At 34.0% G+C, this 20,689-nt stretch overlaps 1 protein-coding gene across 1 annotated transcript; it reads left to right on the forward strand.

The window, feature by feature from the left end:
- The first annotated feature begins 64 nt into the window (after positions 1 to 64).
- On the forward strand, positions 65 to 19,434 carry LATS1 (large tumor suppressor kinase 1). The gene is made up of 8 exons (XM_070951959.1): positions 65 to 334; positions 4,117 to 4,582; positions 6,156 to 6,306; positions 7,651 to 9,128; positions 11,346 to 11,928; positions 15,404 to 15,586; positions 15,997 to 16,103; positions 18,468 to 19,434. Exons 2-8 carry the CDS (start codon positions 4,232 to 4,234, stop codon positions 18,972 to 18,974), a joined length of 3,360 nt encoding a protein of 1,119 aa, XP_070808060.1. The 5' UTR covers positions 65 to 334; positions 4,117 to 4,231; the 3' UTR covers positions 18,975 to 19,434.
- The last annotated feature ends 1,255 nt before the right edge of the window (positions 19,435 to 20,689 follow it).

Genomic DNA, 20,689 nt, shown 5'->3' on the forward strand with positions numbered 1-20,689 from the left:
CCGGGTTCTCGCATTCCGGGCTGCGGGGTGTGGAGGGGGGGGCGAGGAGGAGGAGAAAGAAGAAGCCGGCGGAACACGCAAAGGAAGTCGGGAAAAGGTTTTATATCCGGGAATCTTGGGCGACAAACCCACCGACAAAATGGCGGCCCGGAATTGAACCCCCCTCAAAAAAAAAAAAAAAAAGGGTAGAAATTGAGGGGGGAGGGGAGCCGGAACGTTTTAGGCTAAACCGCGTAGCTATCGCTGGGAAATCCCGTCGTCGTGTCGTCGTCGTCATCTTCCTCCGGTTTGCTGGGGCTTGAGGCGCTGTCACCACCGCCTTTCCCCCAGGCAGGTGGGTAGATGGGTTTGCTTTGGCTCCGCCTCAGGGAAAGGAAAATTGGTGGCTAGTTAATGAGGAAGGCCTCGGAGACGGGGCACGCCTTGGCCTAAGGTTTTATGACACTCCGCCGCTTTGACGGGAATCGTCCCGTCTCCTTTGTGTTTCCCACTCGCCCATCGCTCGGGTCGCCTAAGATTACTTCGTTTGAAGGTCCCCCACTTACGTCGAGCGCCTGGCCTCTGCGTGTCTTATGCTTCCCCTCACTGCCCCTTAAGCCTAAATCGCATCTCTTGTAGGGTTTTAAAGGAGCTTTTTCTTTTTAAACGTGCACCGGTTTTCTTTATTTGCTTATTGCGGTTTATTTGGTTTTTAAACAATGGGAGGCATATCCCAATTTGGGGGAGGGGAATCATCTGATGTTCTAAGTTACAGTGAATTGTTTTTTAGAGTTTTATAATTTTTTTTGTATAGTTGTCCTTAGCGTAGTAAAGATAACACGAAAAGTGTTTATTGTTTATATAAGGCTTCTGAGGTGCTTGTTTAGTTATGAATTTTACCAAATTCCAGAATTAATAGCATGTTCTTTGAATATTATAAAGGTTCAATTCTTGTCTTTATAATAAAATAGACCATTGTATCCCCTATAGAAAAAAGATGTGAAAGAAAAGGGGAAGTGAAATGAATTCAGGTATATCAGCCCTATTAAAAAGAGAATAAAAGTAACATTTACAAAACGTGGTCCTCAGTTGCTTTAGTTCATGTTATTTCTGGCTACTTAAATATGTCTAAAGAATACTAGCTTTAAAGGACATAATGATTGTTTTAGAACAGGTTTTAACAACTCTTGCAAAAGCAAACTAACAGTATTAGTTTTGTTCTCCAGATTCATAATATTCCATTGACATAAATTTTTCAACTTTTGTCATTGCTTCGTATTTTCTTTTTAACAATTCAGTCTTCAGCTTATTTATTCATAAGTGCCTCATTGTATTAACTACAAATAGACTGAGAGCACAAATAATTTTAAAAAACTAACACATTAATGCATAATAATATATTTATGGTTCACTTCATCAGCTATATGGTTGCAGAAGATTAAATGATCATTATATGAGTTAGGCAGCCATATAAATCATGTGAATAAATAAATTAATGAATAAAATTATGTGAGATGTTCTACCAAATTATGTTTATAGGATTGTTGATTGAACTATTCTGTAGATGATGCATTATTACCATTTTGATTTTAATGCTGCCAAAGTCCAACTGACTGGGTGATTTTCAGTGCAGGTAAATAATACACAAATAACTCTGGATAGGCACAGTGTGAATCGTTTATCTAATTCCAACATGATTCAGAGTAGGAAGCACTAAGTTGTATTCAATATTGCTTACCAATATGGAGGCAGATGTGACTTTCTTCCTTGTTTCCTATCTATTTGCTCTCTTTATATGTGGCGAGTTTGCATGCTGAAACCCAGGGAGAAATTCTGTCTTCCTTCTTCTTGCCACTACTACTCATTCCAGCCACTATTTGTTCACTCTGAAGACAAATTAATATATATTAACAAAGGAAAAGAAACAGCTGAGCATCCTGTTTTTATAAAATAGAGAAAAACATGTTTTACTAAGCAGCTTTTAGATTTACAATATATGGTACAGAGGTTTATCTTAAAAATACAGTAATTTAATTATAGAGATGTGATGCAATAGAAAGTAAGGCCTCAGTACACCTGATATCTGAGATGTGAACTAGATGGTATTTGATATTCTGCCTGTTTCATTCTATCATTTTATTCATGTTTTTAATTAGTAACCTTCTATAAGAGTTTAGCCAATTTCAGCTAAAAATAAAAGAACTTTAAAATACTACCCGTGTTTCCCCAAAAATAAGACCCTGTCTTATATTTTTTTGAACCCCTAAATAAGCGCGTAACCTTATTGCCATGCACTCAAAAAGCCCAATTGGGCTTACTATCAAGGGATGTCTTATTTTGGGGAAAACAGGGTACATATGTTTTTGTGAAACAAAAAGAGGTCAAAATAATCTTCATTAGAAATTTATCTGATTTATTTATGTAACCATTTAAGATAAAACCATTTATCTTAAAGTTTTTGCATTATAATAAGATAAGGTGCATTCAAGAAAATTTTTGATATATTAAGGATTGCATTTTGAGAAAGCAGTTTTTTTATACCCTGGTTTTCAGTACAGTTAAGGCAGGGGTGTCAAACTCATAGCCCATGGGCTGGATGCGTCATGTGCTGGCCGTGGCCACCCCCATTTTAGCGAGGGGGGGAAAGTTGCGATACATCATGTGATGATGTGTCGTCACAAGTTTGACACCCCTGGATAAGGTAAAAATACTCTTATAGTTAAAACCTGAATTGACCTCTGAATCACCCCAGAGTTTTGTTACAATTTTTGATGGAGGATGGGCAGAAACATGACCATTATATTGAATCATAAGTTATCTCTTTTAAGAACTTCCATTGAGTTTTTTAATTAAACTATTAGTTCATGGGAATCTCTGCAATGTAGATTTGATACATTGGGGTTTACTGGTACATTTATTTTTATGATCTAAATCTCCCCTTTCTGTCCATAGAGCATGCAGGAAAACTAAAAATATAAATAAAACAAACAGTTAAAATATCATAAAATTTGTTTAAACTATTAAAAATAATACAAACTGAAAACGTTTTCTCTTAAGAGAATAAGAGGTAGATAGATACATACAGACTATATATATCATTAAAGTGTCCTTACTCTCTAAGCGTAATGGTGAAGGCCTTCTCTTATATTTCTTTCAAGTAATGGAATGACTCTTTTAGGAATTATATTTTTCCCATCTCTTTTGGAAAACGAATGAAAACTTTTTTCTTTTCTCTCTTTACCTTTACCTTTAATAATAATAAATTACAATGCACTGAACTGTATTTACTGTTACAAAATTCTGATGGTTAGAAAGGAACATTTTAGCTGTTGGCACTATCTCCCAGAACTAAAATGAAAGAGTTATATCAGAAGGAGAATGCTTCCTAATATAATTGTTGCAGCTGGCTAGTAGTTAGGGATGGAGATGGATGGAAACAGAGAAACTGATTGTTGGCTTTCTAAAGTGATTAATCAAAGTAGCAGTAAAATTTATGCAATATAATTACTATGCTCGCAGTAATAAAATAAGTTGCAATTGCTAATGCTTTGCTATCTAAGTTTAATTTTTATGCTATCTATTTTAAGAAACAAGCAAACAAAAGCAAACATATATTGAAATTGACAATTCCTCTAATTTGAATATTTATATAACTTTTAAGAATTAAATAAATACTTTCTTGTTTGAGTAATAGTGTGTAAAACAGAGAAGTCAAGAACTAGTTTCTTAAACATAACCAATTTCTTGCAAGAAGAGACCTGGCTTGCTAAAAGCAATCAATAGCTATGCATAAATGGATCTGACTTCTTTTGGGAATCTTTAACCAGGTATGGAAAGATTAAAATGATACTTCAACAGAAGCAAGTGTCTAATGAATTTGGATGGGTATCTGAAGGGTGTCATAATAAGTTCGGAGACAGTCTTAATAACCAATTCTTTTATTATTCTAGATTTGGATTGTAAAAGTGGGTTATTTTCTTCAGATTGTAAACACCAAATATTAAGTAGAAGGAAATTTGTTTTCATACCAAATATTCATAAGAATGTGATAAAAATAAGAGTTGAATAAAACATTTTCCAGTAATGTAACAGTGTTTTATTATTTTATTTAGAATGACTATTATTCTATTCTCTTAGACTTGAATGGATGTATGTACTACTGGAATCAAGATCAACTGTGTTTTGAGGTTGCCATCCAACTGATTACAGTATTAAGCATATTGAAAATCTTGGTTAGAAGTTATACGAGTTCATGAAGAGAAGCGAGAAACCAGAGGGATATAGACAAATGAGGCCTAAAACATTTCCTGCCAGTAATTACACTAGCAGCAGTCGGCAGATGTTACAAGAAATACGAGAGAGCCTTAGAAATTTACCAAAGCCTTCGGATGCTGCAAAAGTTGAACAAAATATGGGTAAAATACCAACTGAAGATCCCAGACAAGGTCGAAATCCCCCTAAGTTTGTTACCTACCATAAAGCTTTGCAAGAAATTAGAAATTCTCTACTTCCTTTTGCAAATGAAACAAGTTCTTCAACCAGAGGAACATCAGAAGTTAATCGTCAGATGTTTCAAGATCTGCAAGCTGCTGGATTTGATGAGGTAAAATATAATTCCTAGTGGGATATTAAATTGGTAATAGCAGAAATATGATGATTTATTGGGGAAGTACGTTCAAAAAATGTGTTTTGATTAGGATTCTGTTGCTTCCTGTGCACATTATTTGAATTTGCTTATTACTCCCAAATTACATTTCTTGTTTGTCATATTCATATAGACGCCTATCTCACAGGCAAGTAACTGGATGGCATACAATAAACTCTGAGTAGACCCTTCTTGAAGAATAAATGCAACTGACACATAATACAAAGTTGAGCAAAAGTCCTTCTAGCCACTACTGCTACTTGCTCCTTGAACAGGAGTTGTGAGTTTAGAAAAATCCCCAGATTGCACACAGGGCCTGATTGGAGTAGTGTGACCTCCATCCAGTAGCAAAGAAGATAGAGTCTTAGAACCTATGGGACCAAAACCCCAAGTCACTTAGTCTTGCCAGAGTTCAATTACTGTAAAGCCTACTGTTTTCCATCAAGACCCTTACATCTTCTATGCACTAGAATAAGATGTCCATAGCATTGCTTAATTCAACAGCAGTGGAGATGTATAATTGGGTACCATCAGTGTACCGATGGTACCCAATTAGTGATGATATCTCACTCCATGGTGATAGATGAGTTCACCTAGCAGTCTTGGAGAGATGTTGAATAGAGGGGGAGGAAGCTCCAACTCCTTAATATAGTAGTGTCAAAGGCAGGATCTCCCCCCACTCCAATCATGGCCAGCTGGAATTGACCACAAAGAAAGGCAAACCAGCAAAACACCTCCAATCCTCTCTGTTGATCCAGAAAGATACCATGGTAAAAAGTATTGAAAACCACCCAGAGATCAATTAGCTGAACAGATTTGTATTCTGTCCTTATTTTAAAGTTACTTCTGTGAATTAACAAGGATTATTCTACTGCCACATTATGGAAGAAAACCTGTCACATAAAATTAAAATAATGAGACATCAGAAGTAGGAATCAGTTTTAGCAAATTTGAATGGATTTTATGCAAATACCATAACAATATATTATAATATAGTATACTTTAGATATACAGTAAATTTCTACATATGGAGCATCTATTTACATTATAAATAGATACAGAAATAGAATACATGTAGTAGAATACATATTCCAGTAGTTTTTTCTTGTATTTTCTATATCTTTTTTATTTGCTTCTTGGATTTATGTTAATGTAGTTACCTGATATTGTTTGTTAATCGGCATTTAATAAAAATTGTGGAGAAAAACTGTCTCAAATATGTTAATAGGATTTGCTTTTGGGGGTGCAAGGTGGAGGTAAAGCACCTGATCTTGGAGTTTAGAAAAAAAAATGTTTTTCTGTATAATTTGAAATTCACCCCAGCATGCTAATGTCATCTTGTTTTGTAATGACCACATTTCCAATGCCATTGATGCTCAGATTATATCAATATTGCATTGTTAGGAATAATAGCACTAAGTCTTTACATTTTCAATCTAATATTAAATACAGTGTTTTTGACATTTTTTTGTTATGAATGATTAAGTATCTTATTGGGAAATTGTTTTTTGTATACTCTTCCCATCAATAGGATATGGTTGTGCAAGCTCTAAGACAAACCAATAGCCGCAGCATAGAAGCAGCCATTGAATTTATAAGTAAAATGAGTTATCAAGATTCTCGTCGAGAACAAATGGCAGCAGCTGCATCTAGACCCCTTACTGCTGGCCCCAAGCCCCCAGGTATGCACATCCATATATACCCTTGGGAAGGAGAAATGGAAATTTTATGTTTTCAAAACTGATGAGAAATAATTTGAAATAAGAGATACTGACTGAAAAATAAACAGTGTTTTTAACATTTGTAGTTAAAATGAAGTTTTTAGTTGCAACGTCATTGGCAAATATAGTATACTGAAGGGTGAACACCAGCAGGATACAGTAGCATAAAGATATAAAGGCATGCCTCTGCCTTGTTCTTTACTCTTCATTTAACCTCTGTTTCTCATTATTTATGTAAAAGAGGTAGAAAAAAGGCAGAAAGGTGAGAAGATTGCCAAAGATATTGTGTGGGCAAGCTCCACAATTAAAGGCCAGTGGCACATATATATTAACATAAAAGTAAGGCCTGTTGTTTTCCTTTCCTAATTAAAAAATACTTATGGAAAAGAACCTAGAATAGAGGAGAAAAGAGGCACTTCTTTATTCAAGCTGTATCAAAAACATGCTTATCTTACTGAATGTACTAATGAATTTTTAAAAAAAGCAATTTGAAAAGGGCCAATTTGCCACAAAGAATTAATAGGAAGAAGACAATTAACAGAATCCTTTTGGAGCTTTTTTACTGCAAAAACTATTTAGGGTCAATGTTACAGTCCTCTATCCAGATCATTTAGGAGTACCACAGGATGTCTGGGTCCAGGGACTTTACATTGTCATATGAGTACAGATAGTCTTTGACTTATGACCACAATTGAACCCAAAATTTCTCTTGTTAACCAAGACACTTGTTAAGTGAATTTTGCCCCATTTTACAATCTTTCTTGCTACATCTGTTATTTGAATCACTGTAGTTACTAAGTTAGTAACACGGTAGTTAAGTGAAACTTAATTTTGCTTAATCAATGCTGACAAGCATTGATATTACTTATCAGAAGGCCACAAAAGGTGGTCACATGACCTCAGGACACTGCAACCATCATAAACGCAAGCCAGTTGCCAAGTGTCCAAATTTTGATCACATGATGAGAATGCTGCAACGATTGTAAATGTAAAAATGGTCATAAGTCACTTTTTTCAGTGCTGTTGTAATTTCAAACCAGCACTAAACAAATGGTTGTCAGTCAAGGACTACCTATATGCACTTAGATTAATTGTTTCAAACATTAATTAGTCTGTATCCTTTTTTGTAATAAATTCATATGAAATTTGATTTAAATTGTTTCTCATCTTATTTTTATATCAGTTCATTCTGGTGTGTTTTTATGTCAGAAATGCTTGCTTCCAATCTTTTATATAATGACTATTCCAGAATTTTAAAATGAGTAGTAAAAAAATTGTCTTTTTACTTTTTTAAAAAAGCAGGAGGAACAGTACAGCAGTCAGTTATCCGTAGACAAAGCTGGAAAGGTTCTAAAGAATCTTTGGTACCCCAGAGACATGCTTCTGCACTGGGAGATGGCCTTACTTTTCATTCAGAAAGCCCTATTTCTCAGGGTGAAGTAGGAAGACCATTATCTGGATCTGGAATAGCTGCATTTGCTCAGGCTCACCCTGGTAATGGACAAAGAGTGAACCCACCACCTCCACCTCAAGTCAGAAGTGTTACTCCACCACCACCCCCTCCCAGAGGAACACCACCTCCTTCCTGGGAAGCAAATTCTCAAACAAAACGGTATTCGGGGAACATGGAATATATGATATCTCGCATTTCTCCAGTGCCTCCAGGATCATGGCAGGATGGTTATCCTCCCCAAACTATGAATTCGTCATCTATGAATCCTTCTGTGCAGGGACAAAGAGGTATTAGTTCGGTTCCTGTTGGTAGACAACCAATAATCATGCAAAGTTCAGTTAATAGCAAATTTAGCTTTTCATCGGGAAGGAGTGGAATACAAAATGGCAATTGTCAGGCTGAATATATTGTTCATCAAAATATTGTGCCTGGTAACTCAGCAAGTCGCCAACCACCTCCTCCTTATCCAATATCTCCAACAAGCCGACAAAGTCCTACACCTTTGCAGATGCAAACAGGAGGTCCTGCTCCCCTTTCAGCATACCCTAATGGGAACATTTCTCAATCTATGATGGTGCCAAATAGAAACAGCCATAATATGGAATTATATAACATAAATGTTCCAGGAATTCCAACAACCTGGTCACAATCATCCTCTGGAAATGGACATGACATCCCAGTATGGCAATCCAATATTCCAGTAAGGTCAAATTCTTTCAATAATCATGTTGGAAACAGACAAAACCATACTGCAAATTCACAATCTTCTGCTACAACAGTTACAGCCGTTACTCCAGCTCCTATACAGCAGCCAGTAAAAAGTATGCGTGTATTGAAACCAGAACTGCAAACTGCCTTAGCTCCTACTCACCCTTCTTGGATTTCTCAACCAATGCAAACGGTCCAGCCCGCGTCCTTTTCTGAGGGACCATGTACAATTGTTCCAGTCATTTCACCTGCAGCAGAAGGTGGAAATTATCAAGGGCCACCCCCTCCTTATCCAAAGCATTTATTACATCCAAATCTATCTGCAACCCCATATGAAGCTATAACAAAGCCTGGCAAAGAAGATCAGCCTGGGTTTCCTAAAGAAGAGGATGCTGAAAAGAATGAGAACAGTGAGACAATCGATAGAGAGAAGAAGCAAATAACAACTTCCCCTGTTCCTGTTAGGAAGAATAAAAGAGATGAAGAACGGAGGGAATCCCGCATTCAAAGCTATTCTCCTCAAGCCTTTAAATTCTTTATGGAGCAGCATGTTGAAAACATACTCAAATCTCATCAACAGCGACTGCATCGTAAGAAACAGCTTGAAAATGAAATGATGAGGGTAATTTTTAAAATTATTTCTATTTAAGTTTTGATTTGCATGGAATATACTTTGAAATTGTAATATTACCATTGCCTTAGACCTAATCAGTAATTGCTCAGGATGTGATAGCAGGTTAAAGACTGGAAAGGTGACAGCTCAGGTTCAAGACCTGAGCGCTGTGTGATGGGGTGAACTCTCATTAGTTGCCTCGGCTCCTGCCAACCTAGCAGTCCAAAAGGATGCAAATGCGAGTAGATAAATAGGTACTACTTTGGTGGTAAGGTAAAAGCATTCCGTGAACCTTGGCATATAGTCATGCTGGCCACATGACCATGGAAATGTCTATGGACAATACTGGCTCCCTCAGCTAAGAAATGAAGATGAGCATTGCCTCCTAGAGTCGGACATGACTAGATAGGGGAAACTTTTACCTTTATTAAAATGGTAATAGTTTACCAATTTTTATAGTGCAATCCTATTCAGGTTAGTCAGATTAAGTTCTTAAATATCTTTAGGACTGTGTGATTGATTGCATTATAGTCCAAGAAATTGTAAACATAAAACAGCCTAACAGGAAGCAGAAACAAATCAGCCATTAAAAAACAAATCACTAAATGCATTTCATTTTTATTTTATTGCTCATAACAGAAAGTGCTTATGGGAGTGTGGATGGGGAGATAGATAACAATATTTAGACATCACCGAGAACATAGAACAGAAGTGCATCAGAAATTGGCTGCTTCGATAAAACTGGGCCAGGAAGATTAAGGATTTAATACCCAAGCACTGCCATGGGCCTGGCACCACCAGAAAGTGCTTCCCAAATCTGATACTTGCAACTAATTGTCTGTGCACATAAGTTGTCCTGATTCAAATAAAAACTGCTATGAACAGGCACAGTCTATAATATAGTTATAGATAAAGTTTAATAAAACTGGGAGTTTGTGGGACCTTGTACATATTCGGTAGTTAAATAGAAAAGGTATTTTGCTTGATTTCACTATAAATAAGGGTATGTTTAGTGCTGTTTGTTATAATATAGAATGACTCTTGTTGGATATTTTTAAAAAAGATTTAACAATTGATTTTCCAATAAAAATAAGCTGCTTCAAAATTCTTACCTTTTAGACGTTGGAAATGTAGTGAAATTGCCTCTATTTTTTGAATGCACTAGAATTTCATTTCAACCTCAATTATTTTTTATTTATATTATATATCTGCTGGGTTTGAAGTTCTCATGTCATCTGTAGAAGTGCCATTTTAAGTATTTTCAAAAATTCTTTGGTAAATTTCATCCTTATGAACAGGAAGCTAGCTGATGTCTGAGTTAGTTAAATTTCTTGTTCTTTCTACATGTTCATTCTTAGTCTCTTTCCTTTTCACTTTCACTAACAGCTGGTTTAAACTATTAAGGTGTTGGAAGCTTTCCTGACATCTGTAGCCTTCGTTACTGGGTAGGCAAGTAATATTTTGGAGACAAGTATTCTATTTAAAGAATAGCATGGATCCTTTCTTATGGGACTCTGCATGCTTACATGCATTTAAATTAAGCATGCTTTGTTTCACTGTACTTGAATGTATTTATATTAGATCACTAATATTGTATACCATATTTATTTTTATGTTCTACAGTCGCACAAGGACAACGATACATATACACTTTTTTATTTAGTTTACATTGTTCAAAGTGGCTGAATTGTTTAGTACTGTACTCATTCTGCCAGATATTTGTTTATGTAGATGTTTATTTTAAGATTGTGTTAAATGTAATTAAAAATAAGATTTTTGAATGAAAGCTAGAAGCTGGAAAATCATATGGGAAGAATTTAAGTGCATTTTTCTAATAAATAGATAGTATATGTCTGGCCTAACTGACAATGTAAAAGTATTTGTTGGAATGTCAGTCAAAGCATCACTTTGTGACTTTTAAGAATAATAGAATCTTCTAATTAGTTTATCTAGTTTCATTGATGGAATTTCATGCTAAAAAGTTGTCCTTGAATTTCGAGCCTTATTGTGCATGGCTCTTGTGTATGATTGTTTATAATATCTCATTTTAACATTTTGTTGTATATTGTTCTGAAGTGTTTTGTTTCCTAATATGTTGCAATAAAATAAACTGAAATAATAAAATGGGAGTATTATTCCCTAAGGACCAATATGGTTTACTTTTCTTAAATTGTTTTTTTTTTTTCACTATCTTTTTTTTTTTTTTTTTTTACATTTGTTGCATAGGTTGGGTTATCCCAAGAGGCCCAAGATCAAATGAGGAAAATGCTTTGCCAAAAGGAGTCCAACTACATCCGTCTCAAAAGAGCTAAAATGGATAAATCAATGTTTGTTAAAATTAAGACTCTTGGAATTGGGGCATTTGGAGAAGTCTGTTTGGCCAGAAAGGTAGATACAAATGCCTTATATGCAAAAAAAACACTTCGAAAAAAGGATGTACTACTTCGAAACCAGGTTGCTCATGTTAAAGCTGAACGGGATATTCTTGCAGAGGCTGATAATGAATGGGTAGTTCGTCTGTACTATTCGTTCCAAGATAAGGACAATTTGTACTTTATAATGGACTATATTCCAGGAGGAGACATGATGAGCTTATTAATTCGAATGGGAGTCTTTCCCGAAAATATGGCTCGATTCTACATAGCAGAACTGACCTGTGCTGTTGAAAGTGTTCACAAGATGGGCTTCATTCATAGAGACATAAAACCTGATAACATTTTGATTGATCGTGACGGCCATATCAAATTGACAGACTTTGGACTTTGTACTGGCTTTCGGTGGACACACGATTCCAAATACTATCAGAGTGGTAAGGCAAGCAGTTTGTCTCAAAATTGTCTTTATGTGTTAGATTATTATCACACAGAACAACAAGATGTTGGTTTGTATTATATTTTCTACCAGATGATTTGGCTGGATATCATAACATGCTGTTAAGTAATTATAAATGTAGTTATTCATAGGAAACTCTTTGTAAGTGAATTTGGAATTAGAATCTTCCAGAGCAGCAGCAGCATGATAAAATCCTTTTTCAAAACATATTGAATATTGCTTTTTTAAAAAATCACATGAGATATCTTTAGTACAAACTAGTAAATAAGACATCTTAACTTCCATCATACCATTGCAAACTTCATACAAAAATAGTCAAAAGAATATTACACTGAGAATAGAAAGAAACTGTGTATTTGTATGTATCATATTTTAAAACATTATAATTTCCGAAAATCAGCTAGTTTAGTGCATGTTTGAATATATTTAATTTCAGGCTTTTTGCCAACAATAACTAGAATTATAATAGTACAGGTGGGGGTTTCTTTCCCATCAAAATTAAACCATTAGTAACTATCTTTTGAAACTTAGAAATTATTCTCCTATTATAAATTATATAACTTTGTCTACTTAATTCTTAAATACTGAAAGTTTGCATAAGAAAACATAGAGAACTTCTTTTCCTGTTTTTAAAAGTTGCAAAATGTAATGGAGAAATTATTTTGTTGAAAGTAAGGAATAGAAAGGTGGAAAAGGATATATAGTCTCATATTTTGTCTTTCAGTGTCTCTTTATGTTATACAGAACATTAAAAAAGTCCGGAAGAAAACCAGGGTTATTCAAAAATAAGGATGTGATTTCTACATCTACTGGGCACTCACTCATGGCTACCAGATCTGAATTGCAAAAAGATCCAGACAACCCCTAGAAATCAGGAAAAAGAAACTGAAAACACTCTCTTAATTTTTCCTACCATCTACTTGCCATTTTACAACTGGTAGCCCTTGACCTGATTGGTGTCTAGATTGGTGTCTAGATCATAGATTGGTGTCTAGATTGGTGTCTAGATCATAGAATTAAAATAATTTGAAAAGGCTAACTAAATCTGGCATTGACAACCTGTGAGCCTTCAACTTCCAAAAAGTCAAAATTAGAATTAAGAAAATTACAAGGATTTTTAAACTATATTAAGAGAAAACTTCCAGGTTTATGTTGGAGACCATGAATAGAAATTTAAGGATTGCTGAACGTCTTTTATTTAGTCAGTTACAAATATTCTTGTGTTATTATTATTATTATTAATTTTGCCTTTTCCTGGCTAGGTAGTTCTTTCTTTGACCTTAAGGTGAGAGAAAAAGAATCCAGATGATACCTAATAAATTTTAAAAATCTAGTATTGCCTGGGAATTGGAGGAGGTTTTCTACTTATGGGAAGTTTCTGCTAGGAGGCAATTTCTCTTCTTATTTTGCTCCTCTTTTTTTTACATTGCTTTAATGTAAAGAAAAGAAAAACAAAAATCTACAGTATCACATTAGTAATGTTCCTTTACCCGTTTTATTCTTACAACCTAATGAAACTAATAGTCACCACTTTTTTAAACATTCACTGATAAATAGAAAATTGTACCACTTTAAAATGATAGAAAATGTTCTTTAAAGTTTTCTATAGCTATCATCTTAAGTTAGCTATTGATTTGCTAATATTTAATTTTTTTATTCCAGAGTTCTTGTAAAGAACAGCTATCTACCAACAATATTTTTCAATTGATTAAAAGATAGCTAGAATAATCCAAAGCATGTTCTAGTGCTTATAATAATTAGGAAAGTTTAGATACTATTAATATAGATAAACTCAATTGAAGCTTTAATTAAATATATTGCCATTTTGAAATGTTAGGCAATTGAAATGCCACTAAAATAATTCAGGCGGTTTAAAATTTTGATTGGCAATAATTGGTAAATATCTGGTCTCCATTATCAGCTATTTTCAGACTTGTCCCAAAGTATATCATGTAAATACAGATCATCATACTTCCATCCCAACATCCCAACATCATACTTCCATATATGCCTTGCAGTCTTTAATGCCTAAAATACAGTAGGCTTTGCTAAAAAAAATAAATCCAATCTCCTAGTATCGGAAGGGTGATTTTCTAATTGTGCCCATAATATTTTTTTTTTTTTTTGCTTGATCATTAACATTTCATAAAGGAACTAAGGTCAGAATATATGCTAAATGATAAAACTTTTTTGTAATAATTAATTAATTGATTAGACTTATGACCATATCAGAGAAAATAAAAGTAAAATACAGGATCTAATTTCAGGATAAAATAAATAAAAGAAAATACAGTAATAAAATAATAAAATATATATGTGGTAAATACAGGGAATCAGCATTCAGATAAATATATCACCTTTATGTGATAATCCAGTCTGTTCATTATAATGGATTGTTAGCTGAGCTGTCTTAACTATAAACTTAGCAGTTCTGCTCACAGTGTATACAGCTAGTCCTCAATTTATGTCCACAGTTGAGCCCAGAATCTCAATCATTGACCAAAGCAGGTGTTGAGGACCCAGTTTGTGGGGGCAATAAGCTGACTTTATATAAATATACAAAAGTATGAAGGCTATTGCTTAACGCATTGTAAGCCGCCCTGAATCTCCGGAGAACTCCCAGGGGGAGTGAGGGCCCTTCTCTGTGAGGGCTCCAACCCTTTGGAATGAACTGCCCCCGGAGCTACGGAATATCCCTAATCTCCGTGCTTTCCGCCGTGCCCTCAAGACCCTGATGTTCCAACAGGCGGGACTAAACATATGAACATATGAATGAGTTTTTAAATGTTATCTAATTCTGGGTTAATTTAATTGACCAAACTAAGTAATAATTTTAATTAGCAATTTTATGATGTTTGTATGTCTATATTCTTCTTGGTTGTACACCGCCCTGAGTCCTACGGGAGAAAGGCAGTATAGAAATATAATAATTAATAAATAAATAAATAAATATAAATCAAATTTAAAAAAAAGTGAGACATCACATGACTGCTTCATTTGACTGCAATTCTGGAACTCCTAGTTGTGGTTGTTAAGTGATTGTATGGGTTGGGAGAGACTCTGGGAGTCTCCAATGGATTTCCATTCAGGGCCTGAAAATCCTCCCTGCCAAAATCCAGTTGTCAGTTATGCATGTTCGTACAGATAAATAATAAATTGTAATATTTTTAATTATTGAGGCTGCATGCTCACAACATGACATTTTATTCAAGAGTTCTTCCAATTCATTATATTCTTCTTGGGTAGCTCCCAATAATTGTTTATCAAAGTAAAAATCCTCATAAATCCCCGCTTGCTTTTAATCAAAGTGCTGTAATTCAATATATTGAGATGCTATACTGTAATTAGATACTTTTTAAAAAAGTCTCATACTTTTTAAAATAGATTCTGTGAAACTTGATTGATAACTGAAGGTTAAACTTAATAGTAATGTTTGGGCTTTTGCATGTTAGGTGACCATCCCCGTCAGGACAGCATGGATTTCAGTAATGAATGGGGAGATCCAGCAAGCTGTAGATGTGGAGATAGACTAAAGCCTCTTGAACGTAGAGCAGCACGTCAACATCAGCGCTGTCTAGCACATTCACTTGTTGGGACACCAAATTACATTGCACCAGAAGTATTATTACGGACAGGTAAACCTTTCCTTTTTTCCTATAGCTGGGATTGCTAAATTGATGGGTAGTTTTTGAAAATTGCTCCTGAAAACAATCTAACTACAAGGAAGTTCAACTATGCTGCAGGTCTGTTGCCAATAACTCTTAATAATGCTGAGCACAAAAATTATAAATTAAATTAAGTTGTAAGAAACAAAACATAATATATTAATATGTAACAAGTGCAGTTGTAAGGCCTAAAAGTCAGATGTGCTAGATCAGGGGTGTCAAATTTACCGCATCACATCTGGCCCACAGGCCGCCAGCTTGATACCCTTGTGCTAGATGTTTGGGAAATACTGTACTGGCATAAATAGCTAGTACTTTATCAGAAATAAATTTAGAATTATTATTGTTCTGTGTAATTACTGGGTTTTCTTTTGCTTCAGGATATACACAGCTATGTGACTGGTGGAGTGTTGGAGTGATTCTTTTTGAAATGCTAGTAGGTCAACCTCCCTTCTTAGCACAAACACCATTGGAAACGCAAATGAAGGTATTTGGAGAAAAAAATACCAGTTGCCTCTGTGTATAAGTAATGTGTAGAAACCAGATAAGCTTTGGTCTGCATTTAACTTAGAGTAATGTATATGTAATATGTTTTCCCTATATTTCAAAATGCTTATACACAATTTTAGTTGTAACTAGAAATTGTAGTTTGATACTATTTCTTCCCAAAATTTTAATAGAGTGGGCTACCAGCCTACTTTGTTTTCTTTTTATAGAACTGTGAAATTATTCTAATATAAAAATGTGAAATTATCCTAATCAAAGAGAGGAAGTAATATGTTTTCACTATAAGGCCTCCTAGTAGACTAGTATTGTTGTCTTGTTTCATCTGCAGGACATGTTTTTATTGATTTCTTTATGTATTTTGCCGCTTTTTTGAAATAGAAGTCATAGAAAATGAAGAATAGTGTAGTGATGGTTTGCTCCAGTTTTTCTTTTTTAATTGTAATTTTATTAAAAATTACTATTGGAAAAATTAAAACTAATACAAACTAAAAAAGAAAAGAAAAAGAGCAACAGAAAATGCAGGAAAAAGTAGAAAAAATAGAACAGAAATAAAAATAATATAGTAAAGAAAAAGAAAAGATTTCCCAATTCATCACAATTTTAGTAATTTATTTTCATTCTCTTAAAATACAAGAAATAATCTCATCTTCTGATGTTCCATCTCTTCCCTATAAACGAATCCTTAAAGTCTTGTCATTTCAGACCTGATCAGCATTAAGAATTATCAGAGATTTTAAAAAAAACATTTTATTAAATAAATCAATTTTATATTCTTTCCTTTTATTTTTAACTATCTTGATATTTAGGTAATCCCTTCAAATAATGTCCTAGAATTTTATTTCTTTTTAATTTCTTTGGTCCTTCTCACAAAATTCTTCAAAATATAGCACGCCTCTTTTGCAAATCCAATATAGGAAAATTATCCAGTTCAGTATCTTAGTTTGTTATTGTACATCCTTTTTAAGACATCAAATGATTTCTTTCTTATGTCCAGTATAGCATCTTTTTCCATTCTTGGAGCCTATCATTTTTAAATTCGCTTTCAAATCAGTCTGAAAGCTGTCAGGTAAAACTTGTTCCTCTTCCACAACATCTAGGTACACTTGAAATTGACTTTTAGGTCCATTGTTCAAAAATATTCTTCAATATCTCCAGTGCTAAAATATTTTATTTCATTCTATATTAGTTAGTTAAATTTGAGTGCTCTTCTCCTTTAATTCTAACTTTTTGTTCCTTCTATCTAGTGTACAATCTTCAAAGTCCCACCCTACCATATTTTTTGTAAACGAAGCATTTTCCTACAGGAAAGACTCCTACAATTTATTGAAAAATCTTATTTCAAATTCATTTGGATTCTTAGTCAATTTGTAATTTTCAAAATCAAAAGTTCTAATTTTTGCTGTTTATGTCTTTCTGTGAGAATTGAATTAAACTCACCTGGTGTTTTCAGATTTGTGGATCCAAAGTTTCCTAATAGATAAAAACCATAGTTTACAAGTATTATGGCAGTTAAGAAGCCATTTCTGATACTGATAAGAAATGTAAATCGAGTGTCCCTGAGCACCAAACGTGGTTTGAGTAAGATGGCTATTCCTTTGTTTCACATAGACTGCTGTCTTGTAGACTCCTCATGAGGAACAACTGTCTGGAATACTTGTCGGCGATTTTAAGTCCTCTCCTGGTCTGGAGAGGAATTGGAGCTGGTTTACTTGCTTACTTTTCATTCTATCACAGATGTTGGCTCCATTCTGCAGTTTGCAATTTCTTCCCCAGAAATCATTTTGCTCCAGTCTTTCAGTGAAAGCCTGAATTAGAATTTTAAAACACAGTGAAGATAGAACAAAAATGTTTGATGTGTACAGTTAATAATAATGGATTTCTATTATACAGAGTTCACTAAAATTGAAATATTTTTATTTTACATTTAATTATGAAGCAAAGCAGATCCTCAAAGGTGACAAAATAATCCTGTTCTTCTATGAAAATATTTACACATACTAACTTAGATTTTGCCTTCCACTAGGTATTAATCCAGAGTCATCTGTAGGAGGAGTCAAAAAGCCAAGATGGCAATTATGCAATCAATGGCCCACCTCTTTTTTACATGCATCACAAACACAACACAAAAAAGGGGCAGGACCACCATCTTGACTTTTTGACTCCCCATGCAAACTGCCCCAGCATAAATCTTTGCTGTGATGCAAGTTTTTAGGCTCTTTCCCTGAACAGGGCAGTAGTAGTTCAGAAATATTTGCTTTTCGTTTTTTGAATGAGTTAGTTCCTGAAGAAAAATGTGTATGAGTGTGTGTTTAATTTGAAACTTTAACTTTGTGTTTAAATAAAGGTTATCAATTGGAAAACATCACTGCACATACCACTGCAAGCAAAACTAACTCCAGAGGCATCAGATCTTATTATTAAGCTCTGCCGAGGACCAGATGATCGCTTAGGCAAGAATGGTGCGGATGAAATAAAAGCACACCCATTTTTTAAATCTATTGATTTTTCAAGTGACCTACGGCAGCAACCTGCTTTTTATATTCCTAAAATTACACATCCCACTGATACATCAAATTTTGATCCAATTGATCCAGATAAATTATGGAGTGAAGATAAAGAAGGGAATGTAAATGACACACTTAATGGGTGGTATAAAAACGGTAAACATCCTGAGCATGCTTTTTATGAATTCACGTTTCGAAGGTTTTTTGATGACAATGGGTATCCATATAGCTATCCAAAGCCTATTGAATATGAATACACTAATTCTTGTAGATTAGAATCGCAGTCTGATGAAGATGATGAGAGGACCAATAGAGAGGTCCAAAATCGTGATCTAGTTTACATTTAATAGAGAAGATAAACTGTGTTTCTGAATTTTTCAAATCATGTGGGGGGAAAAAACCTGAGATACTATTAGAAAGCTGACTTTGTACTCTCTTGGATTGGAAAATGCTAATTCCCATTTTTTTCACATTAATTTTTTTCTCATAAGTAGCCCTTTTTCATCTTTAATTTATTCCATCATTGTTAGTGCTTAATGTAGAAAATAATAATATTAGGAAAAATAAATTATAAATTTAAGCTTTTTGTAAACAGAATATAGTGATTTCTTTTAGGAAATGAGATGCCTATTTTTTTATAAACCACAATCATTACTTTCTTCCAGAATTTTGCAGTCATTGCCTGTCTTGCATTAGCTAATTCTTAGTAAACTCACAGACACTTTGTCTAGTTAGCCATATTATCAAATACAATATATATAAAGCAAAGTATAAGATCATTAGTTATTATGAGCTCTGGCTGTAGAACAAGGCTGCAATCTAACATTCATGAAATGACTAAATCCATTGAAAATAGTATCTTCATTATATATAAAAAAGATTGCACTTCAAACTGTCTGTATCCTTACAATAAACAAAATTTATATCAGATTATAATTATTTTGACTTTGCATAACAGATTGTAATTGGTGATCCTATGCAGCAACTCAAAATGTCAGCTGCTTTAGATAGCTAACAGAAACTGTTTATCACAAAATTAATGTTAAAATTTTGATTTTAGTTTTTTGCAATTCTGCAAATGTTGACACAATTTAAAATGTTTGAACCCCCATGATATCTAATTGCAAAATCTGTTTTAATATCTATTTTACACGGCCTAGTATTCCCAAGTTACTAGGTTGGAATAATTCTGGTCCATGCTTAACAGGGATTAAATATAATTTACACCATTGTTCTATTCTGAATCAACACCCTGAAATTAAAGAAAAAAGCTGCATCTTTTGCCATTGCAGCTTTTTTTCCTTCTACTAGCAATACTCTGCTTTTTTAAAATATTCTGCTTTTTTATCTACAGATATATAGCATAGCACTGTAAATATTTCAAGCTCCCTGTGCTAGTACTGTATTCCTGTATCTGAAGAATCTCCAAGCACATTTTGTGCTTTCTAATGTCATACATTAAAATATGTATGTACTGAGTCTTTTTTTAAAAAAATTTTTAGAAAATAAATCTTTTTTTCCAGCCAGTTATTTATTGTTTATTATATTTATGGTTATTATTTCATTTAAAAGAAGTGTGGCTTACAAGTAACTTCTCAATAAGTTTTTATCTGGCCTGTTTTTCAGGCCAAACACATTTAGTTTCAGCAATAGAAGTACAACTTGTCCCTTTGCAGCAATGTCTGTTACTTACCTTTGATTCTCTTTTGAGCAGATATATTAAAACATCAGTAGAGTTTAGACAAATGGAAAATGCCTATCTTCTAAAAATGTTTTCCAACATATCTACTGCTTCAATTCCGATCCACACTTCAGCTTTGTACTTCTTACATGAGTGAGCATAATAAACACGTTATGTACCTTTTTTCAATTAGTATACTCAGCCCTCCTATTCACACACCATTCTGCAGACAATCACATAATCCTGCTCCAAGCTACCACCAAAACAATAGGTTCTATATATGGAGCCAGAGTGCAGACAATGCAGTGTACAGTTATAATTTTTGAGATTCGTTTGCTTTGTAAAATAATTCATAGTATAAAGAGAATTGACCATGGTTTA

The sequence above is a fragment of the Pituophis catenifer genome, unplaced genomic scaffold, assembly GCF_029215685.1.
Source record: "Pituophis catenifer annectens isolate HBS135680 unplaced genomic scaffold, rPitCat1.0.hap2 SCAF_1, whole genome shotgun sequence".
NCBI classification, from domain to species: domain Eukaryota; kingdom Metazoa; phylum Chordata; class Lepidosauria; order Squamata; family Colubridae; genus Pituophis; species Pituophis catenifer.